Below are 24,416 nucleotides of genomic sequence, written 5' to 3' on the forward strand. Positions count from 1 at the left end.
GCTACCGCTCAGCTGTAAGTATGTTCCTTTATTACTGAACGCTTTGCTAGATAGTCCTTTAATACTATATTTTAAGTCTTTTAATGAAAAATTCAAAATCAAGTAACCCTGTAAAAAACGCTCTTTGAACGAAATCCTAAAGATTATTAATGGTATCTAGGCAATTTTTATGTAGTGTTTGTTGTTATTGTTAAAGCACAATATGTGTAATGTCTAATTTAATGAAGAGTATTATGATTTCCTAAAATACTGGTTCTCCACAAATAAACCATTTCATCCCATCCAGTACTTGCAAGAAACGTGCCATCTCCCCATAAGCTCCAGTCGACATCTCGAACAAATTCTGTGTGCTTGTTCATAACGGATTGTTGGAAGCCAGATGTAAGATTCCAAACACATGCAGTCATATCGAAACTCGCAGTTGCAAGCTGGTCAGAAAAATGCGGAGCAGTTTTTAGAGAGCTAACTGCTAGCCGATGACCAGAAAGCGTAATCAGTGACTTTCCTGGTTGCCGGACATCAAAACCTTGAATGGTATTATTTGTTGAGGCAACATATATGATGTCTGGTTTGTACTTATTCCAGTCAGTCGCTGTTGCTTCTCCGTTCACCGGTATTTGACAAGTAGGAACCCGAAGCCGGATATCCCAGACTTTCAAACTACCATCGGCACCAGCAGACGCAAGTGTGTTGACAGACCGATAATGAAATGCTACTTTATGAACTCTTCCCTTATGTCCCTGTAAAGTTTGTAGGCTTGATGGAAAAGACGGAGACCAAATTTTTACACTTCCATCCCAAGACGCCGATGCTAATAGCTCTTTATCCACCGTGCTTGTAGACAAGTTCACAACTTCAGCGGTATGTTCGTTCCATGCACGCACAGGTACTGATTGAGGATTATCAGTATGGTATGTCAAAATACTTCCGTTCCCCAGTGCAATATGCACCACGTCCTGATTTTTTTCTGACCACTTTGCATCAAAAAGTGGTGCAGGGACATCAATTCTGTCTCATTGTTAGTACGGAAGATAAACTAGGAATTTTGAAAACGCACTTCCGTTCCAAACATACGGGTACTGCATTCAGTTGCAACACAAAAACCCTTCCTGTCCCTGCGAATCCGTATTTTTGAGTTGCCCCTACAAGGAGTTTTGAGTCATAAAAGGGAGAAAACTGTACTGATTGCCCTAAACGTGTTAGAAAGCTAAACCATAAGATAAATGAACGTACCGTGAAATCCAGTAGTTTGAAATGAGTTCATTCTCAATGTTGAGTTGAAATATAGAGAAACAATGTTGATGATTTAAAGATACGAGACTAAATGTCCCAGAAGCAAGAATTCAGTCGAAAAGATGGATAATTTGAAGTTAAAAACAACAAATACAATTAAAGTTCAATTCCTCTTAGTATTGACTTCAGCTATATGATCGTTCGACAAAGTCAATTGAGCGTTATAGAAGCTTTTAATGATACTGAGAAACCTTTCCGTGATTATATACCATTACCAAAAAGTTGTTTACCAGTGCAATGTTCGAGAGAACATATAATGTGCATTACCAACTTCTTATTAGACACAATTCTCAGATAGTCAAAAATTTAATGAATTTGTACTCCAAATTAATGACTCCTGAATGCAAGCGCTAAACAGCTGACGCTAGACGTATATCCTCCGTAAATCTTTAAAACATTTACAGAACCTTTTCCGTGTCCTGTTGTCTTAGATTTATTCTGCTTGTTTAAAGCTCACAAACTTAAAATGGTATTATGTTTTCCTTTTTGTTAAACGAAAGTTTGTTCTTTTCACCAATGACAAAACAACGCTTTTTTAAAACAAAAGAGTACACGTTTCCCGTTTTTCGTTCTGTCGTTCCTTGATTTGTAAATGTTTGAGCCAATTCACTCTGTCGTCTGCAAACCACTAACGAATCGTTCGCAGCGATTATCATTCAATTTTTTTGGTAGGATAGGTATAATGGGTCGTAAAAAAGGTGGAAGAAGAGGGGTAAGCTCAAAGAATAGGATTTTTAATTCACTACTTTTGTTTTTTATTTCTGTTCTAACAGTAGTAGAATCGGAAACCAAAGGCTTTTATTGATTGGGACACAATTCCTAGAGAGTACGACTGAACGCTGAGGACCTTCTTGTTAACGTGTTTAAAAGAAACGAGAATTTTGAAAAGTACTATAAAACTCAAGCATTACTTCCTGAGAATGAATGGACGCAATTACTGGAGACATTAAAAATCACTTTACCAACAACCTTTCGCATTACAGAAACGAACAAGTAAGTATTGAAATATCTTATTTTACTGGCCTATTTTTTTGCATCTACCAAATCGTTATATGCTAACATTTCTCGATAGGCATGCAAGACGTGTTCGCGATTTGTTTGTCAATCATTACTGTCCTATGGTAAACGGTTGTGAATATGAAGGTCAAAAAATCCCCATTCCTACGGAAATTCCATGGTATCCTGGAAAATTGGCCTTTACTATCAATATTCCGAAGTCCGTAATTCGCAAGACGCCTGCCTTAAAACCTCTTCAAAAATTCCTCATGTATGAAACTGAGTGCGGAGACATCAGTCGTCAAGAGGCTGTAAGCATGATTCCTCCTCTCTTTTTGGACGTAAAGCCCCATCACAAAGTGTTAGATATGTGCGCGGCACCTGGATCCAAAACAGCTCAACTTATCGAAGCATTACACAGGGACTCTAATGTTGAAAGCCCCGAAAAGGATATTGTTCCATCTGGTTTAGTGATAGCAAACGATGCTGACTCTCGTCGCGCGCATATGCTTGTTCATCAAATTAAACGCTTAAACTCTCCCAACGTAGTCATCACAAACCATGATGCCTCGTACATGCCGAACTTTCACATGATGACAGAGGGGAAAACCGGAGAGGCAAAACGCGTGAATCTAAAATTTGATCGAATTTTGGCTGACGTTCCCTGTTCCGGAGATGGTACATTCCGTAAGAATATATCTTTATGGAAAGAATGGACCCTTAAAACGGCTTTGGGACTCCATGCAACTCAGGTGAAAATATTATTGCGTGGTTTACAGATGCTTGCTACCGGTGGTCGACTGGTTTATTCCACTTGTTCTATGAACCCAATTGAGAATGAGGCCGTTGTTTCGGCGATTTTAAAGGCAACGGAAGGATCTGTACGCTTGGTTGATACGAGCAAGGAGCTTCCAAGTCTTGTTCGTAACCCTGGTGTTTTTGATTGGAAAGTAATGGATGGCGATCTGAATGAATATAAGTCATTTGAGGAGCTTCCTTCCAACCTCATTCAGAGGATGCCCAAGACCTTGTGGCCTCTTCCCAAATCCGAACTTGAGCGGCTTCATATCGAACGTTGTATGCGAGTTTATCCTCATCAACAAAATACTGGTGGCTTTTTTGTTGCTGTGCTTGAAAAGTACAATGACCTTGAGGGTACTATGCAAACAATTGTCGATGAGAACAAAGCTATCTCTCGTGGTTTAAAACGCTGCATCAGTCCTAAAAAGGAAGAAGAGGTTAAAAAGCCGTGCCCCGACTCTGTTGCCCATACGCAAAAGGAAACTACTAAGGAGGACGAATCACAGAAACAAGATGCTGTGCAAAGTCGTGGAAATGGAAATCGATTCCAAGAAATTGATCCATTCTCATATGTCAGTGAGGATAATGAAGAACTGAAGAAAATCTTCTCATTCTTTAAGGTCAACGACAAGAAAATGCACCGTGATTTGTTTTTGGTGCGCAACCCTAATGGCGTTCCTACTGGTGCACTTTATTATTCGAATAACTTGCTCAAACAGATCATTACCAATAACCGAAACCACATCAAGTTTGTCCACGGAGGTGTGAAAGTCTTTGTGAGACAAGAGTTTGGAAGCCAAACCAAAGAAGTTGCGGAGAAGACAGATGCATGCTACTATCGAATTCAAAGCGATGGCGCATTTTTAGCAGCCACTGCTATGGATCCTTCGTCTGTGACTAATATACCCTCAAGTGATCTTCGTGTTTTGTTGGACAATGAGACAGTGACGAAGGAATCGTTTCCCGAGGATAGTACTTTGGGGAAAGTTTACGAGTCCCTCCCTCTTGGATGCAGCCTGCTCCGAGCAGATCTAAAAAACGAAGAACATGCTATTCAAGAAGAGGTGTATATTTGTTTATGGAAGAGCTTCCGCATCTCAAATGTGATGATGGCCAAAAGTGAAAAACAGTACGCTCTCTTTCTTTGTGATTTCTTTTACTAACCAAACAGAAATATTCTTCTCCAACTGAACGGTTCAGTTGCCGCTGCAGAAGACAAGTCTGTAGAGGAAGCTCCAAAGTCTGAAGCTTAGAAAGTAAAAACGCTGCATTTGTTTATGGAAGAGAGAAAGAGATTAGACATTTATTTTTTACAAAAAACGCTTTCATTTACTATACATGCCCAAGCGTGGAGAAGGACGACATCAGTGGTCCTTTTTTACTCCTGCCTGAAACCGTGGAGAGGTAAAAAATCGAGAGAAAGAAGTGGGTATGATGATGGAAACATTACATGCCGTTGAAGCGCTCAAATGATAAAACATTTCAAGCAGCAGTTTCAACTACGGCAGGAGCAGCCTCGGCAGGCTTTTCAACCGATTCAGCTGAAGGCTCAGAAGTCTCCTCAGTCTTCTGAGTTTTGGCAGCATCCTTCTGCTTCTTAGCTTCAAACTTGGCCTCCAAATCGTTAATCTCCTTCTCGACCTTAGCGATCTTCTCCTTGGTAACACGCTCCTGGTTTTCCTTGAAGTAAGCGATCTTTGCTTTCAAGTCAGCAACAGCCTTCTCGTTCTGTGACTTGTTGAGAGGAGCCTCTACACCAACAAAAGAGAACTCTTGCAGAGTACCCAAAGAAAGGTTAAGCTTATCGGAGGATGACGAGTTGTTGGACTTGGAAGCCTTCTTCGTCTTCTTCTTCAAGCCAGAAAAGACGTCGTCAATATCGTTGGCACTCTTGTTCAAGACAGTACCACCGACAATAGGCTCGACAGCACGAGGAGCCAAATTTCTGGGACGCAAGTTAGAAGAAGTAGAAGCAGAGGCTGCTTGCTCCTTCTTTTCAGAAGGAGTACCGTGCAAGAACTTAATCAAGTTTTCACACGTCAAAATCTCCTCAGTAAAAGCGGGGATACTGGCTTGCTCCAACTTCTTTTGGGCAGTAGCCTGACGGCGCTGCATTTCACGAGCCTCACGCTCTTGACGAATTTGCTCTTGGCGCTTGGCACGTTGTTGGCGCTCATGATCGCGCCAAGCACGGAATGCGGTGTCGTATTCACGTTGCATGGCTTTACGTTGACCATAGACCTCATCACACTTAGCCTTGGCAGCGTCACGCTCAGCATAAAGAGCTCGTTGGTTCGTGTAAAACTCATCTTGCTTCTTACGAAGGGCGTTCAAAGAGTCACGAGCAGCGACAAACTGTTCGTTCAACTTCTTAGACTCAGGGTCGTCAAGCTGCTCACGAAGAGCAGCAGCTTCCTTCTTCAATACATCGATAGCACTTTGGGTGTTGCTGATCTCACCAAAGTTCTTACGCAAGTGATTGAGCTGGGAAATCTCACGAAGGTTCTTCTTCTCATCAACGAGCTTCATGGTACCAGACTCAACCTCGCTTCTGAGTCTCTCAATACGTTTGTCGAGATCTGCCTCACTCTTAAAGGGCACAGTCTTCTTCAAACCATTGATTTCGTTGATCTTTATGACAAAGTTAGAAACAATCCAAGCTGTATTTCATCGCATAAGTTACCTTCTTCTTTAAAGCATCCTCCTTTCCTTTCAGCTGAGCAATAATTTCTTGCTTTGAGCTGCGAATTGCACTCTGGGCCTCACGAATCTTGTCGAGTTCAGCACGAAGTTCTTTGTTTTTCTCGTGGAAAGGATTGGGGCCACGCGAGGCTTCAATTTTTTGCTTAACAGCATTCTTTAATCCGGGTTAGCTCATTTCATGCCCGACAAATGCGTTTATCGCGTATTAAACGCAAAAACGTCGACATACAAAAACTTTGTCGGCTGCTTCGATCTTCTTTTCAAGTTCTGCAACAGCAGCCTTGTGTGCAGTTTCATCGGGACGGACGGGCTTGTGGGAAGACATGATCGGACTCAGTAACGCGGGAAGGCGAAAGCGTACAGTGGTTGGGAGAGGGAGAAAGTGTTGTACAACGCCATGTCTCATATACGTGGTAGGAGCTACCTCGTGTAATGCAAATAAGGTTTAAGGTAGTCATGTGAAAATCTAAGCGAGAAAGAGATAAAAAAAGAGAATTCCTTAATAAGTTTCAATACTGTTCAGTACTTTTATGCGCTACTCATGTATGACCCTCTAAGCTTATTTTTAAATTCGTATTTCTGTTTTTAAGCAAATTCACTATAACGAAATATAAGGAGCCGTGCAATTTGTTTTAAGGCATTGGAATGCAATACAAGGTACACTGAGGCAAACTCCTAGTCGCGTTTGCCCGCTCCTACCCTCTCCCAACCAGGAACTCCTCGCCAATTCTGTCGCGTCTTGGAAAATGGGCTTGAAATCCAGAGACGCTCCTGTTCAGTACAAACAGTCGAGCAGGAAATCGAAGCGGGCATGGAGAAAAAACATTGATCTTGAAGACGTTGAGAGAGGACTTGAAAAAGTTCGCGAAGAGGAGGTTCAAGGGTGTGTATCTGTGGTTCAAGACGTTGAAACGAATAAACTAACAAATATTGCAGTGGTATCATCGCAGAAAAGTCTAATGATGCCTTGTTCGTGGTCGATACTCTCGGAGACGAGAGAATCGCGAAAAAAACAAAGAAGAAATTAAAACCTCTCAAGATCGACGAGATTTTAAATAAACGGTCTGCTATTGAGGCACCTGTGCAACACATTAAGTCCGGAATGGTCACTAATGGCGTTCTTCCTTCAAAACGAAAGAAGGTTATGTCGAAAAAGGAATTAAATCGTCTGAAAGCCCTTGTTAGAAAAGGTGACGGTAACCTGAAGGCTTCGGCTGCTCTCAATGACAAGAATACCAATGCCAATCATGGACTGTACGATGTTTGGGATGACAATGTCCATCCCGAGTCTATTATTCCTGTAAAACGGCCTAAGACTTTGGATCACGAGCCCGTGAAACTTGTGGAAAACGTGGAACAGGCTCCTGCTGTCGTTGTAGCCGATCCAGGAATGTCTTACAACCCCGATGCTCAGGCTTGGATGTCCTTGTTGGAACGCAAGGGTCAAGAAGAAGCTGCAAAGGAGCAAATGCGTTTAGAGCGCGAAAAACAAGAGGCACGAGTCCGTTTGATCGCTGCTTCCAAGCAAGAGGATTTCCGTGTAGACATTCCTGATGAGGATGCATCTTCTGAAAGTGAACAGGAGGAAAAACAGAAGACTAGCGAGGTCACACTGAGGGATACTCCTAAACGGAAAACAAGGGCTCAGCGTAACAAGGAGAAGCGCCGTCGTGAGCAAGAACGCGAGGAACAACGCCTTAAACAAATGCAAGAACTCGAAAAACAGATTGAAAAGGCACCTGAAATGGCTACTGAAATTGCCAATTTGGAACCTTCGTCCTCCAGCGAAACTTTGGAGCTGGTTCAGAAAACGACTACCACCGTTGTCACAGAGCTTAAGGTGCGTAAGCGTCGACTGGGTAAGCATGCCATTCCTGAGGCTCCCTTGGAACTGAAGCTCGGTGACGAACTTAGCGGCTCGCTTCGTCAATTGAAGCCCGAAGGCAATCTGTTCGTTGATCGTTTCCGTAGTGCTCAAGCTCGTGGTCTTATTCCCGCAGCCGTTCCAGTCTCCAAACGCAGTCGGTATAAGAGAAAACTTAAGGAAAAACATAGCCATAAGGATTTGCATAAACTTAAAAGAACAGTTTTGGATTAGTTTTTGATATTTTATTAGGAATAAATGTTTAATTTGGGTGTAATGAAGTTATTCCTGTCTTATTGCGTTTCTACTTAACGCTTCGGTTATGCAATTGAGTTTTCCACTCATTAACAAAATATATCATTACTTTAGAGTCTAAACTTTTCCTTTTTCGTAGGTGCCGGACGTTGTCTCTTCGCAGAGACTTTTTGAACCTGTTCTGCGACCATTTCCGATAAGTCATTTTGCCAATCAGAACCAGGATTTCGCGACCGCGCATCTTCAGAATTGTTCAGCTTTGTGGTGATAGGCACATCTTCTGCCTTTCTCTTCCTTCCTTGTTGGTCATAATCTGCACTTGTGGAGGGCGTTTCGTAACGTGTCTGTTGAGCCATAAATCCCTCCGGACGAGTCGCCTTTTCAGGCAAAACATGATATAACTTTTCATCACTAGTACTGGATTTTGGCCTGGCATTTTTACGAAGCTCCATATTTTCAGGAGCCAAGTCTTCAGCAATACCATATGAAGTGATAGGCTCCACAGTAGCTGCAGCTGGCCGTGAAGGTTCATGAGTGGTGTGCTGTATGTGTGCATGTTCTTCCATTTCCGGATGACCCATGTCCTCTTCTGGTTCCTCCTCCTCTTCCTCTTCGTCACTGGAAGATTCTTCTTCTTCAAATTCCTCCAGCTCGCCCCAGCGCTGCCTGTTAACGGGCTCTGCCTCCATTTCAGGCATGCGAGGTTTCGCATTTCCAAACACATCGCCATACAGAGGCCGATTAAATTGGTCCACCGGTGGTTTTCCCCAACCGCCGGGATGAAAGCCCCATTGTGCACCTTCTGGAATTGGACAATTTACACCGGGTATTTTAAGATTAGGATAACTGGGCGGAGGACCATAGCGTTGCATTGCAAATAACCACGGTGGTGGTGCACCTACGGCAATTCCCAGTGCGTCTCTCAGCTCTTCTGAAATGTCTCCTGGGCGTTTTTCCTTGATATTGGCTTCCAATTCTTTTCCTTCATAATAACACTCACCAAAGCCCGTCATGATAGGTTTAGTTTGAAAACGGAAAAAGGCATCGTGCAGTTTTTGATAGTCGATGTCAAGTTTACCCATCTTGGGTTGAACTTTTTCTCGCATCTTTTGCCGTAAACTCATATCGGCTTCTTTTTGATGAACTGCTTCACGCATTTGCATGATTCCAGTAGCACGAATATAAGACGGTAGCTCAAAGAGCTTCTTTTCTACACCTCTTTGGCCACTAAGGTAATCACGTTTTTGGTTCCAGTGCTGTGGAACAGGAATCGTACACCGATAACCCTTTAAATGTACTAACAAGAGAGGATCTGGCGACGAGACATCCCACCATTCCACAACTTCCGGATGTTCTGCCAGCATCTTTAATTGGGCTACAGTTTTCCGTCTTAAACGCCGTGCTTTCTTTTTGCTCAAAGTATGATTACCGTCAGCATGGTCCCCTTCACCTTCGGCGTTTTCTCCTTCACTCAATTCCTCTTCATCAGAGAACATGATTTGACCACGTCCGTATTCACCAGTGGCATCTTCCGTTTCTTCAACCCGAAATTTCTCAAGAATATGTTGGAACTGACTATACAAAGGATCATCTGACTCAATAGTAATTGATTCAACAACAACGGGTGTGTCATAAATAGAATCCTCGGGCTCTTCTTTTTTCACTAAAGACTTATCTTTTGCATGATGATCTGTTAGAGTTTGAGCAGCACCTGTATCCTGTTCTTTTTTCACCTGAAGTCGTTTCAGTTTCTTCTTTTCCCTTCGAATTTGGTTTCTGCTTTTCTTATCTGGTTTCTTTTTCGTTGTATTCTGTACTCCAGACATTGTTATCAAATTGTCAGCTACCGGAGCCGAATCTGTTACTGCGGAACTCATTTGTACAGTAATTAAATTCTTTTATAGATAATTCCTCCTCAACAAACAAAAAAAACCTGATATATACAGTTTCTACCGCTATATGCGGTCTCTCGTGCTTTCTTTGGAGTCGGCTTACCAAGGTGGTGTGTATACATGGCCGCTCACGACTAAGTCCTCACTCACCACCAAAAACAGACCCGTTAGAAGCTGACACACAAAAGGTGGACGGACAGTCTCCCGTGGGCCAGGAATTCTTGCCTCTAAAAGCTCTTTATTGAGGCAACTTTTAGTCATCAAACTACACATATATTTACTGGAGAAGAGCAGTTTCTATCATATCAAAAAATATCTACCGGTTTTGTTTAGATTTTTTACAAAAGTTGTGGTCTTTTACTTCTTTTTTGATATAAACTTTCTTTGGGTTTCTCTTGTCTTTGGTCAGTTTTTTTTTTTTTTTAAAAAATCTCTGTGCTACATCAACAAGAATGGAATTGTGGTGATTTGGAAATTTTTATTAACTTACTCTTGATTATGAAGGAATGGAGTTGGTGCAACAAATGAATGATTTACACTTTACTGAGCAGGAGGCAACTGCTCCGGTTTATATGCAAAAGGAACTCCCCAGACTTTCCCGACGAAGGAGTAGAACTATGAACACCATGAGCAATTCCGTCGGCACTCTTTTACGAGAAGAAAATGTGTCTATGAGCAGTTCACTTCCATCTTTACGGGGTCCCAAGAATAATAAGCTCGTTCAAAATAATTCCAAATTACCTTTTGAATGTGATGGGGAACAACGCTCAGCGTCGGAGTCCCCTAATGCGAATCGAAGGCCTTCCTTCAGCTTTAATCTTTTCGGTTTAAAGCTTCAACTTTTGGCACGGTCGCATAAGAGCAAAAAAATTCCTCATACACAAGAATCACACAGTCATTCCTTCTTAGCCCCGTCAACTGTTCACGGATGTTCTGATCAAATATCAGAGTCAAGTCACTTGCTCTCCACTATCGTTCCCGAGTCCATACAGAGCGGTTGTTTCATGCTTAGAATTACTAGAAAAAAGGTCCGGCAGAGAAAAGTTTCATTAGACCCATACACTGGTGATCTTTTACTCGATCGAAGTGCAACAAAGTCATACAAAAAGCTGTGTGTGGATGACGTTAAGGCCATACGCTCTGGAGCTGATGCACGGAATTATCGTGAGCAATTTAAAATATCTGCTGAGAACGAAGAGCGTTGGTTTACAATTATATATATGAATGCAGAACGGATAAAAGCACTGCATCTAATTTCACCTACTGTGGATATGAAGAATCAATGGCTAATGGCATTAGGCTGCTTGAAAAGTTACAGACTTAGCGAGCTTACTAGTGGTCTTGAACTATTTTCTATGCGACCCCCAGATACTGAATCGCCGATAATGGATGATTCTGTTGCTGAACCACCGCCACAAGCCGTTCCATCCGCTTTCTTGGAAAAACGCCAGAATGCAAGATTATCTTTCCACGATGTAGAGAAAATGTGTCAAAAGTTACACTTAAATGCTTCGCGTTCTTTTCTTCGGTCTATCTTCAGCAAGGCTGATGTCGAAGGAACAGGGAGTCTCAGTTTCGACGGGTTTCAAACATTTGTTAAGCTTCTGAAGACACGGGAAGAGGTGACAGAAATTTTTAAAAAGTATTCTAATAACGGTAGCGTTATGACTGAAGAACAGTTTTCTGGATTCCTCTACTCTTGTCAGAAATTTATTCCTGCCAACAAATCAGCCCAACAACTTTTCCAAAAATTTTCAAAAAAGGACGCATTCGGAATGGACGTATTGGGATTTTCATCTTTTCTTTTGTCACCCGAGAATCATCCGGTTACCCAAGTGGATCAAGACATGACACGCCCTTTAAACGAGTACCTGATTTCCTCTTCGCATAATACTTACTTGCTTGGGCGTCAGTTTGCCGGTGAAAGCTCCATTGAAGGTTACATTCGATCCCTCCAACGCGGCTGCAAATGCATTGAAATTGACTGTTGGGACGGACCGACAGGTCCGAGCGTATATCATGGGCGTACATTCACCACATCAATACCTTTCATTGATGTTATTCGCGTGATTAAAAAATACGCGTTTGTTGCTTCTCCTTATCCCGTCATAATATCACTAGAGATTCACTGCTCCTGTGACCAACAAATTCAAATGGCTAAAATAATGCGAGAAATATTCGGAGAAGCCCTTGTCTCAACACATCTGTCATCCAACGAATCAGTGCTGCCATCTCCGGCTGATCTCTTGTATCGAATCCTTCTGAAAGTAAAATGTTCTCCTTCCGGACCCGCATTAACTAATCCTGGTTTCGTTGACTCATCAACTGATACGACTGGCTCCTCAGAATTCGATAACTCGATTGCAGATGGTGATAGTCCTCAAAAGCCAAAACGGAAAAGCAGGAAACTTATCGTGCCGGAGTTGCAAGAGCTATCTACTTACAGTAGATCTATCAAGTTTCGAAACTTTTCGCTCCCAGAATCTAAAACATATGACCATATATTTTCATTTTCGGAACGGACTATATCCCGTTTCGGAAAATCTATTTATCCTCACCTAAAGAAGCACAATACCAAGTATCTGTGCAGGGTGTACCCGGCCCCCATTCGACTCGGAAGTTCGAACTTTAATCCTCAGTTTTACTGGCGTCTTGGTGTGCAAATGGTTGCCTTAAATTGGCAAACACCAGGTAAGTCTTTAGTCTGTTACTACTTCGTAAGCTTTACTAACTATCACTCAGACTCGGGCTCCATCTTAATGATGCTTTATTTGCATCCGATCCCCCTTGCGGTTTTCTATTAAAACCTATCTACCAGAGACCGAATGGTAGCGATTATCGCGAAAAAAACAGCAATTTGTCCCCCCCTCTCCCATGCAAAATTAAATTAACTATACATGTAATAACTGGACAACAACTCCGTAGGTCAAGGGAAAGTATTCACTTGGATACGCTATCTCCCTACGTTGAGATTAATGTTCACTCGCTTGAGGAAACTCCCATAAAGTGGTCTTCGAAAGTGGTATCCAAGAATGGATTTCGGCCTTTATGGGACGAGTATTTCTATTACGAAAGCGCGACGGTGGATGATGAATACTCCATCATCAGGTACGTACTGACGATTTTTTGTTACTATCAGTTTCTGCTAACAGTTACTCAGATTTTTGGTTCACCATAAACGACCAAACGGTGATGTTCTTGTTGCCCGGTTTGCGTCACCTTTATATCGTTTGAAGGAAGGTTATCGACACCTGCCTCTGTACGACCTCCAAGGAGAACAGCTGCTTTTCTCTACGCTTTTCGTACACATCACAAAAACTTACGTCCCTCCAACGGTTTCCACCCTTCCATAGAATAGACTTTTCAATGATGAAAATAGAAGTAATGACATTCAGGCAGATTAAAAAAGACTTCATTCTCATCGACAAGAATACGAATGAATACTGGCTTTAAATGGTAATTCATGACACATAATTTTTCTTAGAGTCTAGGAAGACTATAATTATTTGCAAAACCTTCAAGACTTTTTTCAGCAGTTTCGCTTCTTAAAGTCTCCCGGAAGACTGCTGATTGCAGCTTCTCCCAGACTGTCAATTCATGAATGAACTGTTGACTAGCAAGAATACTTTTCTTGGTTGTTTCCTCGTGCTCCGCAAGTGCATCTTTCCGTTTCTCATCTAGATTATAGTCTGGCAATTGAATTGCATTTGCAGAAGCAAGAGACTCAGAAGAACCCTGATTTTGATAATCCACAGGGGGACGTTTTGATGCCTGTTGTAGAGTCCGTCTTGCATTAGGAGATGAATGCCAACTGGACCGTGCTGGTGTAACATTTCGACCATCATATGAAGAACGGGAACCACGGGGCCGATAATTTGACGAAGGTGAACTGCGTGTTTGGCTGTCACTGTAATTTACATTTCGTGAACGGTATGGACTATGATACTGATTTTCGGTAGAACCTCTGTATGAGTCGTAACGTTTACTCATTTCCCGTAACTATTTTTCGTTAACTCGTCAGGAAAATGGTCTATGATCACCTCCTCTTGTACTTGATTGCTGAATGTGACGCGTCTGCTTCCAAAGGGCATCTCTTTTCGTAGATGTCAATTTTTTACCTTCTTGGTGGTAAGAAAAATAAAGTTCATTTAGAGTTCGTTTAAGCTTTTAACTTTGTTACAAACGACTTATTACGTGACGCGACATAATTTCATCCAGCAGGCACATAACAAACCCACAAACAGCAAACCATAGCTCTAACAGCATATAAGCAAATAATTCATTCATATCATGGTAGTATATGTCAGCGCTCGTAGGGAGTTACACAATAAATCAATACATAACTCCGAATAACACTGAGCATTTATCTTGCTAGGTATTAGCAACCAACAGACGGTAAAGAAAAGCCACTTGCTGGTGAATAAACTAGCTTCGTCTCACGACGGTGTTTCAATTTAAATTAAGTTTTAATCAACCACTTGCCCACCACATTACACATTGGGAATTCAATAGAAATTGTTTGTCCTCCTTACTTCAGTGGTTGTTGGTACATTCGACCAGAGTTTATAAACAAAAATGTGACTGTATTTTTTAGGGTAGGGTAAAACATTTGTCAAAATTTTCAGGCTGCCGTTTACCAAAATGTTGTCGAGTGGCACGTTAAGTTGTAAAATGGTATATGTCCGTTAGGACTCCTCATAGAGATAATCGAATTGGGTACCTGCATGAGCGTTCGCATAAGATAAAAAGTTGTAAAACCTAGTAGCTGTTAGCAGTCTATAAGCTTTCCTTAAGAAACATACATTTGCTCCTTTTGCTCAATTTCAAACATCTGTGGGAATACTTGGGTGTCTGCAAGCTTTTCCATAGCATTGGCATGCTCGTCAAAATGAATGTCTTCGTAACCTTTGTCCTTCCAATCTTGGGGAATGTTGGAAAAGACTGGGTTTCGTAATAGCAACACATGCCCTGGACTACGGCTGATATTCAATGGTGTCTCCGTAAATGCTTTCGTTACACAAGAAATAGGTGCTGCAGTTCGCACAACCATGATGGCGTGTGCGAGCATCTTTCGAATTTGATGCAGCATGAAAGATTGCCCATGTAAGAACACGGGGACCCATTCCCATTCCTTGTAAACAAATGGCTTTCCAAGTTGGATAGAATGAATATAACGCCAGCTGCTGCGAGAAGCGGCATCCTGGTTCACTGTAAAGTTATGGAAGTTATGATTTCCAATGTATTCTTCGCAGGCTTTCTGAAAGAAAGCAAGTCGGGTACTGGAAACTCGGTACTTCATGTAAGAATGTCTCTCAACACATTTTAAAGCTTTTTTAAGCTTCACTGTCGCAGGAAGTTTTATATGGGGCGGAATAGGTTTGTCTGGAAAGTATTTCGTATAAGGGTTTTGGAAAGATTCTGGATCTTTTTCAAATTCATCTTTCAAACGAATAGACTCAGTGTCAATGCTTTCCCAAAATGTGTTTACTTCTTGTTGGATATCCCGAACGAAATTGGCTTCTTCGTCGGGCAAGTTTTTGCGAGCAAGATTGGGTTGCATTTTCTTGCCCAACTGACACGTAGTTCTCGGCGGAATCAAAGCAAAAGAAGGAAGGTAATACTCATACAATCGCGAATCGCAGCAGAGTCGAGGATTAAATGACATGGGAACTTTTAAAACGTCCCATACACGAATATCTTCCGGCAGTTTTTCATTCAACCGAGTTGCCAATTCTTTGCCTGTAAAGGTGAAATTAGAAACCAAGAATGACACAACATTGCCTAATGCATGAACACCCTTGTCTGTTCTTGCAGCTCGTGAAAGCGAGATGTGATCGGCGTCAGTATCTCGAATTAAACCAAGTGCTTGGAAAACATCCAAAACTACACGCTCAATTGTTGCATGTGGATTGTTTAGTTGTATTCCATGATACTTTGTTCCCGAATATCCAAGAAGGACAGCAATTCTAACTTGACCTACATTACTCTGACAACTTGGCTCCTTATTGACCGTTGCCTGTTTTTTGACTAGTTCAGTATCGGTAACAACATCCCCAGCATCCTCCAGCTTTCTTTTCAACGATTCTTCCATTAAAAACGAGAACAGAAGGCGGACAGGTATGTGGTAGGTAAAAACCCTATTGCAATGTCCGTTTAAGCAATGGTATACATTTAACTACAGAAACAGTCCCCTCTTAACATCATCTTTCCTGTTCGCTAGCACTAATTTTTAATTTTAAGTATGATAATATACAAAACCTAAAGCTCCCTTTCTTAACGTGCTCAGTTACAATGGATGTCGTAAAGACTTTGTAAAATCACTGCAAGTAGATATAAGGGCAGGGCTGAAGTGAATCACTTGGTGAAATGGGAACAATAACAAACCTTGTTACGAACCAGAATCAATGGGAAGGAGGTGGAAACTTTAGTTGTGAAGAAGTAAATAAAAAGAACGACGCAGTATTCACAGTGTAATCATCTATTGCAAATATTAATTAAATAAACACTGTAGTGTTAATGTCCCCGAAAGCGGCGCCAACGGTTCCAATCAATTAGCGCTTGCATACAACCCCTATATTCCAATATTAGTATACGGTTAACGACAAAGACAGTGAGAACTTACCATTCAGTGATCTTCTTTTCCAACCAAACAAGGGAAACAGGCTTTGTTAAAAAGTCGTTACACCCTGCAGCTAATGCGGCATTTCGATCACTCTGTAAACTCGACGCTGTTAAGGCGACAATAATAACGGGCGACCGAAATTCAACTTCTGGAAGTCGATCTCCTTCAGCAATAGGCTCTTCGGGTTTTTTCACGCAGACACCAATTGCATTCACACGCTCTAAGCGACGAATTTCTTTCGTCGCCTCAATGCCAGACATAACAGGTAGCTGAATGTCCATTAAAATAAGATGAAATGATCCCTTTTTCCATTTATCGAGTGCCTCTTGGCCATCATGAGCCACGGTTGAACGAATGTTGCGCTTTTTCATGAAGGCCTCCAAAATCTTTTGGTTAATAATATTGTCTTCCACGATGAGGACGTGAATTGGGGGAACAAGACCATCCAATAATGTTCCCACAGATGCACCTCCAGCACCAGAAGAGGCGGCGATGTTTAAGGACTTTCTTCTGAAACGAGAAGCATGAATGTGATGGTGATCCTGATTGTATGAGGTTGAATCCAAAGGTGACCGTTCATCTGGTGCAATCAGTGGGCTATCTAGAGTGAACGGGGAAAGCTCTTCTGCAGCCTTAGGCTTTTTCAAATCGGAAAGAACACCCTGAGTTGCTTCTTCTAGCGAAACCGAGTCCTTGGAAGACATGAAATTGACACCAACGGCATCAGTAATTGAATTACCTGAATTAGAGTTCTTACGTCGAACTTGAGCAGTTGAACGGGGAGACGGTGGAGCATCGTCAATGGGCAACGTATACATTTGCTCATCGGCAGCTGAAAGTTTCGCCGGTGAACTTGCCTGTAAACAATGTTCGTTACCAGCAGGTGCTGCTGTTGCTGTGGCGGCAGAGCCGTTAGAGACGGCTGCGGAAATTGCCGTCTCATTCTGAGAAGAGGAGTGACGATGGGAAGAAGCATGGCTATGATGGCGAGAAATTCGGGGGAGGAGAAGAACACCGGGAGAAGGATGGTTTGTGTTCATAGCAACGGAACGGCGTGGGCGAGCAGGGTTCGAGGAAGACGTGGAGGATAATGATGCAAAGGGAATGGCGGCACTAGCAGAGTTCGGCGGCATATCACTAGCCATAGCTGCATTTGGGTTAATGGTTAACGGAACATGTGAGTTTCGAAGATTTGGGGATTGCTCGTTGGACGGTTCCAATCCAGCTGAAGGGACCACAGGGAAGTAATCGACTTGATTTCCAGGACCGTTCTCGTGAACATACCGGCTAGTCAGTGGACCAGTATTGCCGTTAAACGGTGCCGGGTACGAAAACGAGCCTCCACCCGTGGTCGACGAATTTGTATATGGAAATGATGAGTATGGAGGTCGCAATGCTGGGGGCACAGGAGGCACTGTGACTAGAAGAGCATCGGATAAGCTTTGTCCACCCGGGTAATACTTCTCCATGATGATGAACAAGCTCTCGTTAGGAGCAAGTTCACGAGCCTGCGTGTCCCGTCCACCGTTGACTTTTGTAACTACGTGGATGGAGACATCGGGTGCATCGTAAAACTGACCAATTCGGATAGGGTACTTTTGGACAATTGCATCTTTTAAGTCATCGACTAGTAGTTCCTTCGTCAGCTTTATTGAAGTAACAGTGCCATCGGGAATCTTCTTTAACCAAACACGCATGGGAGATTTAAACACAGCAACGAATGAATAAACAACGGATTAAAAAACCTCAAAGCGAAATCTTTGTACCAAACAACTGAGACAACAGAGAAGATGATTTTGCTGAGCGTAAAATTTTAAGCAATCGCACAAACACCTCAAGATATATGTCAGGACTTAAGTAATCTCTCGAATACGTCCTAGCTTTTCGAAGATAAACTGCAAAAAACAATTGCCACAATCAAACTGCTGAGTAAAATTACCACTTCTGGGACTCAGAAATCAGCCTTTCCAGAAGGTACTTTTCGCAAAATTCGCAGCTTAAGCTCGCTAAATGTCTAAACTTTGAGTATTCTAGCAAATAACCTGAATAGGTGCGATGAAACCTAAAAACGCAATATTAAATAAGCAAAAACACCTATTTTTTAAATAAGAAATAACCAGGTTCTTTAACGGGAAAAGTAAATGGACGAAAAACGCTCAACGATGCGTTTTTATGTCAAAATCCGGGTACTGCACCTGTGCTGGGGTTGTGTAGAAAGCCTCGGTGCTGCCGGTGTTCGGGATTTTTCTCGGACAACTTGCGATCGCTGATCCCTGCTTGAGTGAGGGTTTCGGAAAACTGAGGAAGTAAAGTCACCGAGAAGTCACCGGCTCCGGCAAGCTTAATCTGGGAACCGGAAAGTGCTAACCGGCTTCGTGTTCAGAGCTACCTTGTATCTCCTGTCATGTCAAATTCGCCAGATATAGCGGCAGAAGTGTCGAAAATAGTAGAGGAGTCAGAGAAATATGGACCAGAAAATGCATTGACGTTAGATCTCTCGCATTTACGTCTTTTCGAGCTGCCATACGAGCAAGTCGAGCGAGTAAAATCCAGGATTGCTCGACTTGCATTAGGACATAACTCTATTTCACATCTGAGTTCTCATATGACTGACTTCACTAGATTAAGGTATCTGAACATTAGATCAAATCACATCCGGGAGTTTCCTCGTGTCTTGTGCGAAATGTCATCGTTGGAAATCCTCGACATCTCACGTAACAAACTAAACGCTCTACCAAAGAATTTTGGCTGTCTGATGTCTCTTAAAGTGCTTTCCGTATCGAAAAACAGACTCAAGGAGCTTCCGGCTTACATTAGTAAAATGCCCAACTTGGAAATTTTAAAAGTTGACAATAATCCCATCCTCTATCCACCCAAGACAGTTATGAGTATGGAGATCCAGGAAACAGATATGTCGCGTTTTCTTGCTGGAATTCAAGGCTTCTTTCGCTCAGAGGAGGAATCTGGTTATCCTGTTCGAAAAGCTATGACTATTCCTGAGGACCATGCAACTCACTCTAAGCTTTCCTTAGCCAAACGAAATTCGGAACCACGCATTCCACATCCCCCTCTCCCCCATGGTGCCACTAATCCTAAATCCGGGTCTTCGTCTGTGCCGACTACGACGCCGTCTGCCGTAACGGTCGAAGAAAGTGAATCTCTTACTACAACTACAACTACCACTACTACTGCAGCAGTAGCAGTAGCAGTAGCAGCAGCAGCAGCTCCTTCTTCCACTACTACTACCACAACAACTACTCTAACTCCTTCTGCCCCTGCGCATGTGCCGGAAAAACCAAGGCGCTCTACCCCTGATATTCTCGTTCCTCTGTCTACTACGTTACAAGCACTCGGTTCCCCGAGCCTTGTTAGCCCGCATTCTGATCCTCAAACAGCGCCGTCTATAGCTTCTTCCACAAATAGTGCTTCTACCTCGACAACACCAAAATCGAATCACACAGAGAAAAAGGATGTTACTGCAGCAGCTCTTTCTCCTTCGGATCATCTAGAGCCACCGGCCATTCCCACTCCTCAAACATCCCCTTCTCCGACTCTCCTTGGTTCACCTAATACATCGAATACTACTCTACCGGTGAGTCCGTCCTCGGTTACTCGGCGCGAGCGGTTTCGTAGCAATAGCACAAGCGGCGAGCTCCGTCACTCAAGGCGATCTTCCACGCAACGACGACTACAAACGCTGGATGAACATGACTCCTCTTCTCCTTCCCGCACCCACACCCGAGGCCATTCTCATGACTGCTTGTTGCAGACTACACAAGAACGCATGGATGTTGATCTCAGTTCTCCTCATGAAGCACAAAAACAGCTCGGTTGTTACTTTCGTAAGCTTCCAAACACTGAGAGCTCGGAATCTTCACCAACGGAAAACGTCCGTCTGCTTGAAGCTTCGCGTGGCATCTTATTTGCACTTTCTCAAGTCCATCAGATGCTTCGAAACTATCTTCTCTTCTGCAACAACTCCAGTGTTCTTAATGTCATGCAGAAACTGCTTCACAATGCCAACACACATGTAGGCTGGCTGGTTCAGGTACTGGAGAAAGTCACTGAGAGTTTTCAAGAAGATCCTTTTGACACACAGTCTCTAATTCACGCCTCCACCGCATGCATTGCTTCTTTCCGGCGCGTTATAGAAGCTGCACGAAAGTATTTAAATGAGCTCACGGGTAGCGCTAATGTCCGCTATACACGGACATTGATTTTGATGCTGTACGGTTCTGCCAAGGAGCTACAAAACTCCCTTCACCGCATAATTCCACCGAACGCTCAACCCGCAGCAGCGGAAAACCAACATGTTACGTCTCCACTAAATCATCGACTCCCCTCGAGTGTGTTTCCTCGTCCCGACAAGGTAGCTTTGGGTGTTGCAACCCCTGCTGCCATTGAAACTGATCACCAGCTTCTCGAGAAAGTGAGTATAGCTATCAAAAGTGCGAATTCTGTGTTATCATTACTCACGGATGCTGTCGCTAAGAACGCTTTGGCGGGTGCTCATCCTCAAACAGCTGCCACTGCTAATACTAATCCATCAACTAATGCCAAATTGCGTGAACTCGCAAGTATGGCCGTTTCCGCAAGTGAGATTACACGACGTTTGAAAACACGCATTGTGACACTACATACACCACATGACGATTACGAAACAATACGATTTTTTGATGATACCCAAGCTTTTGTAAAAGCTGTCATTGCTGTTGCTAATGCGGCAAAATCCGTGTCGACCGAGTTCAGCTTTAACAAAAACGTTCTTACGGGATTGTCCACCTTGACTCGCTGCACAAAGGAGCTTATTATTCTCCTCTCTACATTTGGTACACGACAGAATCCAACTAATAGCGCGGTACACGACACGCAATCTAATGCCAATTTATCACCCATTTCTCGTGTTCCGGCCACCCCTCTGTCTGCCGCTCTGGGCTCTGCAGCACAATCTATAATATCTCCTCTTATCATGTCTCCGGCTGCAATGCCCCAATCCTCTAACCACGTCAATTACGATTATTTCTCTGAGGTGGATACATCTTCCATTGATGCCAGCAGCATTCACAAACCCTGATACCCAACTTCTTTCTCCCGCATTACCCCTGTTCTCCTTCGCACGTGTTCCCTGTTATTCCTTCTCCGTAATGTCTGTTCGTCTATCCCGTTTGCGTTTCCCCGCATCACCTTTCTAGTTGCTGGGTTGGTGATCGCTGCTAGAGCAAATATTGTTTCCGTATCCTAACCGTGTGCCTGAATTCCACGGAATCCTATACTATACCCTAAATACCTACTGTTCCACCTCAGTTCACGCACCGCCCGTTTTTGGAAAATGCGATGTAACTCGAATCCAAATTCCTTTGGCCAAAGGCCATCAATCGTACTTAGTCCACTGTCTTGGGCCGCATGATGCCCTTGGCATTTGTTTACAAGCGTAACGCCTCTATTTTTCGTTTGCTTCTAACAATAAGGTCGTCTAATTCTTGCATTTCGCCGTGACTAAGACGGTGATACTGTATAGAAGAGCATTTCTCACTATTGTCCTTGTCTCTAGAAGAGCAAAGTTGAATGGCCAATTTAGCGAATTCAATTGCCTTCTCATAATTTCTTAAATAGTACTGCTCTTCTGCGGCGAACTTGGCTTGCTCCGTCAAGTACTTTTCATCGGTTGCAACTACCTGATTATTCTTCGTCAAATGCTACCCTTGTTAGTTCAAATTCTTATGTTCAAGCATGTTCAAACGTAAGATAAACTCTCTCTAACACAAGCATATCTTTGTTTCCTACCCCGAAATCCTGTATTCTTGGTTCCCAGCTAAGATTTTGCGAAACAAGGTTCTGAAGACGAGCTTCTCTTTTCTGCTTTGATTCGTCTGGCTCAAACTCCAGATCTATCTGAAACAGCTCATCCATTCTGGTTGTTTGTCAAACGTGTTTCTGCCACTTTACAGTGTATGATTGTAAAAATGCGTGGATAAAACTATTGAATGCTACACCAAAAACTCACCACCAAAGGGGAAGAGCCGTTCCATAACCGTTGGTTAGCGGTATGGAGACATGGGGGAGCTGCTAGAAGCTTTCCCTAAAGCTTCTAGCTGAATCCCTGCTGAAACCCCAGTGAGCTGTCTTGGCGCAATGCCACTTTCGTTATGATCATGAAGTTCCGCTTTTGTTCTGTTACTGTCCATAACTTATCAGACTAACTTGGGTGCTATTGAAACGAGTTTGAGGAGCTTTTTGTCTCTAGTTTCTCGAGCAATAACCCCTAAAATGCGTGTGCCGAGAGGTTCACGGTTTTTGTCAACAAGAACGCATGCGTTGTCGCTAAACCTGAGCCAACTTCCGTCAGGTCGTTTTACGGGATATCGGGTTCGTACTACAATGGCCCGGTACAGTTCTCCACGTTTGACCTTGGTAACATTGCTCGATCCGATGTTACTCTTAGCTTTGTGTACGACTACAACAATTTCGTCTCCTATAATCTGTCAGCTTGTGTCGGAACAGAATTGCGCTTTGTGTAATTCATATTATTTTTTCATACCCACCGAAGCGAATTTCCCAGCCCGCAACACCTGAATGCATTCTGCTGTAATAGCTCCCTTATAAATTCAGTAAGTATGAATGACCATCCGTCTTCTTGTAGTATGTCCTTACTGTGTTATCGATCACCTTCAGTAACGCCTTTAAAGCAATCATCCTTGACGACGCTAGTTACAGTGGGAGAGATTGTACCAATTTCTGAGTATAGTGAATCGCAGTATTCCTTGTAATAACGTATTTAACGCACACTAACAAGCCTCTCATTAACCTTAAAACACGCCCTTTCCTTTTAAATGAAAAACTCGACGCGGGAATGACAAAACGACACCCCTCACTTAGACCCTTTTCCTTTGCTAAAAATGAGTAGCCCTTAGGGCGAAAACACAGTTTAAGTACAATCAAATAGTTCTGTCTGACCTGTGCCATTACCGTGACATTCGTTTTTCCTTTAATACACTCTTCAAATTTGTGAATGGTTCATCTGTCTTTGTCAAATCAAGTGAAGATCCCAGCTTCAAATTCGACTTTGAGTCTTATTATTACAATGCAATACAGTGATGTTGTTCTAAACAAGGATTTTTGCTACTCTTATCTTACTCCATAAGCCTCTCTTAACGCATCCTTTACCTACCACTTGATAGTTCAACTCGTTTTGTGTTTTTCCTTCAGTTTACAATTCCTATAACATACAACTGGTTAATACCAATATAGACACTTTCGTTGCTGCTAATTGTCCTTGTTGTGCTGCGAAAGATGGATAAGCTTCTTCGTCCAGAAATCCCCCCTCAAACAACTCAGGAAATGTACGGTGTCCCTGAAAATATCCTTGAGATTGATGTACGTGTCTTATTCCGATACTGTTGAGGATGTGTCTGTGTGGAATTCTGTTAGCTAAGCCGTGGTTAGGTTGTAAATCCCCAAACTCATGGCACCGGTCGACATATGTTCACGACGTATGAAATTCAAACACGGGTACGATGCATTCAAGTCGACTATGAATTGTTGGTTACTAACCTGTGGCATATTGGATGCCTTAAAGACAAACATTCCATCCTTCAAGTTTAAAGTCTCGAGTGTTCGTAGACGGTACAGTGAATTCGAGCAGTTTCGCGATATTCTTGAGAGAGAAGCCGGCCGTATTCAAATCCCCCCTCTTCCTGGAAAAGTTTTCACTCATCGTTTTCACGACGATGTCATCGAAGAGCGTCGCAAGGGTTTGGAGAAGTTTTTGAGAATGTATGTACAACAAGATCGCCTACGGTTCATTATGTAATGCTCTTGGGCCTTTCTACATCAACCAGAATGTGATTTCTGCCTTCAACCTACTCTTTTATTAACACGCTCTTTTAGGGTCTGCAGCCATCCACTACTGCAAACTGGTTCCCGTTCTCTTTCGGCATTTTTGCAAGAACAACAGTTTGACGCTCGCATGTGGACATCGTAAACCGTCTTT

General features: G+C 42.8%; 13 protein-coding genes across 13 annotated transcripts; 5 read left to right on the top strand and 8 right to left on the bottom strand.

The window, feature by feature from the left end:
* Positions 1-106: 106 nt before the first annotated feature.
* On the bottom strand, positions 107-2,195 carry SJAG_00326 (peroxin-7). Its single transcript, XM_002171577.2, has 3 exons — positions 1,234-2,195; positions 1,058-1,190; positions 107-1,008 (listed from the first exon to the last, which is right to left on the bottom strand). The coding sequence occupies exons 1-3, from the start codon at positions 1,262-1,264 to the stop codon at positions 219-221; spliced, it is 954 nt and encodes a 317-aa protein (XP_002171613.1). The 5' UTR covers positions 1,265-2,195; the 3' UTR covers positions 107-218.
* SJAG_00325 (tRNA (cytosine-5-)-methyltransferase) lies at positions 1,748-6,286 on the top strand. The gene is made up of 5 exons (XM_002171576.2): positions 1,748-2,005; positions 2,073-2,119; positions 2,164-2,286; positions 2,366-4,219; positions 4,262-6,286. Exons 1-5 carry the CDS (start codon positions 1,886-1,888, stop codon positions 4,341-4,343), a joined length of 2,226 nt encoding a protein of 741 aa, XP_002171612.2. The 5' UTR covers positions 1,748-1,885; the 3' UTR covers positions 4,344-6,286.
* SJAG_00324 (mRNP complex) lies at positions 4,348-6,187 on the bottom strand. The gene is made up of 3 exons (XM_002171575.2): positions 6,023-6,187; positions 5,774-5,947; positions 4,348-5,721 (listed from the first exon to the last, which is right to left on the bottom strand). The coding sequence occupies exons 1-3, from the start codon at positions 6,116-6,118 to the stop codon at positions 4,573-4,575; spliced, it is 1,419 nt and encodes a 472-aa protein (XP_002171611.1). The 5' UTR covers positions 6,119-6,187; the 3' UTR covers positions 4,348-4,572.
* A 58-nt stretch (positions 6,287-6,344) lies between the features above and the next one.
* SJAG_00322 (U2 snRNP-associated protein Sap145) lies at positions 6,345-9,941 on the bottom strand. Its single transcript, XM_002171573.2, has one exon. It carries the CDS (start codon positions 9,787-9,789, stop codon positions 8,023-8,025), a length of 1,767 nt encoding a protein of 588 aa, XP_002171609.1. The 5' UTR covers positions 9,790-9,941; the 3' UTR covers positions 6,345-8,022.
* SJAG_00323 (rRNA processing protein Rrp16) lies at positions 6,484-7,984 on the top strand. Its single transcript, XM_002171574.2, has 2 exons — positions 6,484-6,676; positions 6,730-7,984. The coding sequence occupies exons 1-2, from the start codon at positions 6,540-6,542 to the stop codon at positions 7,889-7,891; spliced, it is 1,299 nt and encodes a 432-aa protein (XP_002171610.1). The 5' UTR covers positions 6,484-6,539; the 3' UTR covers positions 7,892-7,984.
* A 369-nt stretch (positions 9,942-10,310) lies between the features above and the next one.
* Positions 10,311-13,157, top strand: SJAG_00321 (phosphoinositide phospholipase C Plc1; the record flags this gene model as incomplete). The annotated part of the gene is made up of 3 exons (XM_002171572.2): positions 10,311-12,499; positions 12,547-12,912; positions 12,965-13,157. 3 exons carry the CDS (start codon positions 10,311-10,313, stop codon positions 13,155-13,157), a joined length of 2,748 nt encoding a protein of 915 aa, XP_002171608.2.
* SJAG_00320 (small histone ubiquitination factor Shf1) lies at positions 13,093-13,980 on the bottom strand. Its single transcript, XM_002171571.2, has one exon. The coding sequence runs from the start codon at positions 13,792-13,794 to the stop codon at positions 13,285-13,287; it is 510 nt and encodes a 169-aa protein (XP_002171607.1). The 5' UTR covers positions 13,795-13,980; the 3' UTR covers positions 13,093-13,284.
* Positions 13,981-14,245: 265 nt separating this feature from the next.
* Positions 14,246-15,963, bottom strand: SJAG_00319 (tRNA pseudouridine synthase Pus2). The gene is made up of 2 exons (XM_002171570.2): positions 14,607-15,963; positions 14,246-14,562 (listed from the first exon to the last, which is right to left on the bottom strand). Exons 1-2 carry the CDS (start codon positions 15,893-15,895, stop codon positions 14,490-14,492), a joined length of 1,362 nt encoding a protein of 453 aa, XP_002171606.1. The 5' UTR covers positions 15,896-15,963; the 3' UTR covers positions 14,246-14,489.
* An 83-nt stretch (positions 15,964-16,046) lies between these two features.
* SJAG_00318 (response regulator Mcs4) lies at positions 16,047-18,694 on the bottom strand. The gene is made up of 2 exons (XM_002171569.2): positions 16,427-18,694; positions 16,047-16,375 (listed from the first exon to the last, which is right to left on the bottom strand). The coding sequence occupies exons 1-2, from the start codon at positions 18,121-18,123 to the stop codon at positions 16,318-16,320; spliced, it is 1,755 nt and encodes a 584-aa protein (XP_002171605.2). The 5' UTR covers positions 18,124-18,694; the 3' UTR covers positions 16,047-16,317.
* Positions 18,695-18,830: 136 nt separating this feature from the next.
* Positions 18,831-21,500, top strand: SJAG_00317 (leucine-rich repeat protein Sog2; the record flags this gene model as incomplete). The annotated part of the gene is made up of 1 exon (XM_002171568.1): positions 18,831-21,500. One exon carries the CDS (start codon positions 18,831-18,833, stop codon positions 21,498-21,500), a length of 2,670 nt encoding a protein of 889 aa, XP_002171604.1.
* On the bottom strand, positions 21,501-22,380 carry SJAG_00316 (hypothetical protein). The gene is made up of 2 exons (XM_002171567.2): positions 22,211-22,380; positions 21,501-22,122 (listed from the first exon to the last, which is right to left on the bottom strand). Exons 1-2 carry the CDS (start codon positions 22,334-22,336, stop codon positions 21,850-21,852), a joined length of 399 nt encoding a protein of 132 aa, XP_002171603.1. The 5' UTR covers positions 22,337-22,380; the 3' UTR covers positions 21,501-21,849.
* A 237-nt stretch (positions 22,381-22,617) lies between these two features.
* On the bottom strand, positions 22,618-23,505 carry SJAG_00315 (mitochondrial 54S ribosomal protein YmL38/YmL34; the record flags this gene model as incomplete). The annotated part of the gene is made up of 3 exons (XM_002171566.2): positions 23,078-23,505; positions 22,965-23,022; positions 22,618-22,898 (listed from the first exon to the last, which is right to left on the bottom strand). Exons 1-3 carry the CDS (start codon positions 23,117-23,119, stop codon positions 22,618-22,620), a joined length of 381 nt encoding a protein of 126 aa, XP_002171602.1. The 5' UTR covers positions 23,120-23,505.
* A 211-nt stretch (positions 23,506-23,716) lies between these two features.
* SJAG_00314 (sorting nexin Snx3) lies at positions 23,717-24,407 on the top strand (the record flags this gene model as incomplete). The annotated part of the gene is made up of 4 exons (XM_002171565.1): positions 23,717-23,800; positions 23,870-23,935; positions 24,003-24,199; positions 24,314-24,407. The coding sequence occupies 4 exons, from the start codon at positions 23,717-23,719 to the stop codon at positions 24,405-24,407; spliced, it is 441 nt and encodes a 146-aa protein (XP_002171601.1).
* Positions 24,408-24,416: the final 9 nt, after the last annotated feature.

Source organism: Schizosaccharomyces japonicus, assembly GCF_000149845.2.
Source record: "Schizosaccharomyces japonicus yFS275 unplaced genomic scaffold supercont5.1, whole genome shotgun sequence".
Classification (NCBI taxonomy): domain Eukaryota; kingdom Fungi; phylum Ascomycota; class Schizosaccharomycetes; order Schizosaccharomycetales; family Schizosaccharomycetaceae; genus Schizosaccharomyces; species Schizosaccharomyces japonicus.

What these genes read in the sequence shown, in the direction of transcription:
- SJAG_00326 (XM_002171577.2), bottom strand. Translation starts at nt 1,264, where the DNA reads ATGAACTCATTTCAAACTACTGGATTTCACG. An exon ending in TCAAACTACTGGATTTCACG is followed by an intron (nt 1,191 to 1,233) that starts GTACGTTCATTT and finishes TAACACGTTTAG; the next exon opens with GGCAATCAGTACAGTTTTCT. An exon ending in CCCGTATGTTTGGAACGGAA is followed by an intron (nt 1,009 to 1,057) that starts GTGCGTTTTCAA and finishes ACAATGAGACAG; the next exon opens with AATTGATGTCCCTGCACCAC.
- SJAG_00316 (XM_002171567.2), bottom strand. Translation starts at nt 22,336, where the DNA reads ATGGATGAGCTGTTTCAGATAGATCTGGAGTTTGAGCCAGACGAATCA. An exon ending in CAAGAATACAGGATTTCGGG is followed by an intron (nt 22,123 to 22,210) that starts GTAGGAAACAAA and finishes TAACAAGGGTAG; the next exon opens with CATTTGACGAAGAATAATCA.
- SJAG_00318 (XM_002171569.2), bottom strand. Translation starts at nt 18,123, where the DNA reads ATGCGTGTTTGGTTAAAGAAGATTCCCGATGGCACTGTTACTTCAATA. An exon ending in GAAAAGAAGATCACTGAATG is followed by an intron (nt 16,376 to 16,426) that starts GTAAGTTCTCAC and finishes ATTGGAATATAG; the next exon opens with GGGTTGTATGCAAGCGCTAA.
- SJAG_00319 (XM_002171570.2), bottom strand. Translation starts at nt 15,895, where the DNA reads ATGGAAGAATCGTTGAAAAGAAAGCTGGAGGATGCTGGGGATGTTGTT. An exon ending in ATTGAGCAAAAGGAGCAAAT is followed by an intron (nt 14,563 to 14,606) that starts GTATGTTTCTTA and finishes AACAGCTACTAG; the next exon opens with GTTTTACAACTTTTTATCTT.
- SJAG_00325 (XM_002171576.2), top strand. Translation starts at nt 1,886, where the DNA reads ATGTTTGAGCCAATTCACTCTGTCGTCTGCAAACCACTAACGAATCGT. An exon ending in AAAAAGGTGGAAGAAGAGGG is followed by an intron (nt 2,006 to 2,072) that starts GTAAGCTCAAAG and finishes TAACAGTAGTAG; the next exon opens with AATCGGAAACCAAAGGCTTT. An exon ending in CGCATTACAGAAACGAACAA is followed by an intron (nt 2,287 to 2,365) that starts GTAAGTATTGAA and finishes ATTTCTCGATAG; the next exon opens with GCATGCAAGACGTGTTCGCG.
- SJAG_00323 (XM_002171574.2), top strand. Translation starts at nt 6,540, where the DNA reads ATGGGCTTGAAATCCAGAGACGCTCCTGTTCAGTACAAACAGTCGAGC. An exon ending in CGCGAAGAGGAGGTTCAAGG is followed by an intron (nt 6,677 to 6,729) that starts GTGTGTATCTGT and finishes CAAATATTGCAG; the next exon opens with TGGTATCATCGCAGAAAAGT.
- SJAG_00320 (XM_002171571.2), bottom strand. Translation starts at nt 13,794, where the DNA reads ATGAGTAAACGTTACGACTCATACAGAGGTTCTACCGAAAATCAGTAT.
- SJAG_00322 (XM_002171573.2), bottom strand. Translation starts at nt 9,789, where the DNA reads ATGAGTTCCGCAGTAACAGATTCGGCTCCGGTAGCTGACAATTTGATA.
- SJAG_00324 (XM_002171575.2), bottom strand. Translation starts at nt 6,118, where the DNA reads ATGTCTTCCCACAAGCCCGTCCGTCCCGATGAAACTGCACACAAGGCT. An exon ending in AAGCAGCCGACAAAGTTTTT is followed by an intron (nt 5,948 to 6,022) that starts GTATGTCGACGT and finishes CCCGGATTAAAG; the next exon opens with AATGCTGTTAAGCAAAAAAT. An exon ending in AGGATGCTTTAAAGAAGAAG is followed by an intron (nt 5,722 to 5,773) that starts GTAACTTATGCG and finishes TTTGTCATAAAG; the next exon opens with ATCAACGAAATCAATGGTTT.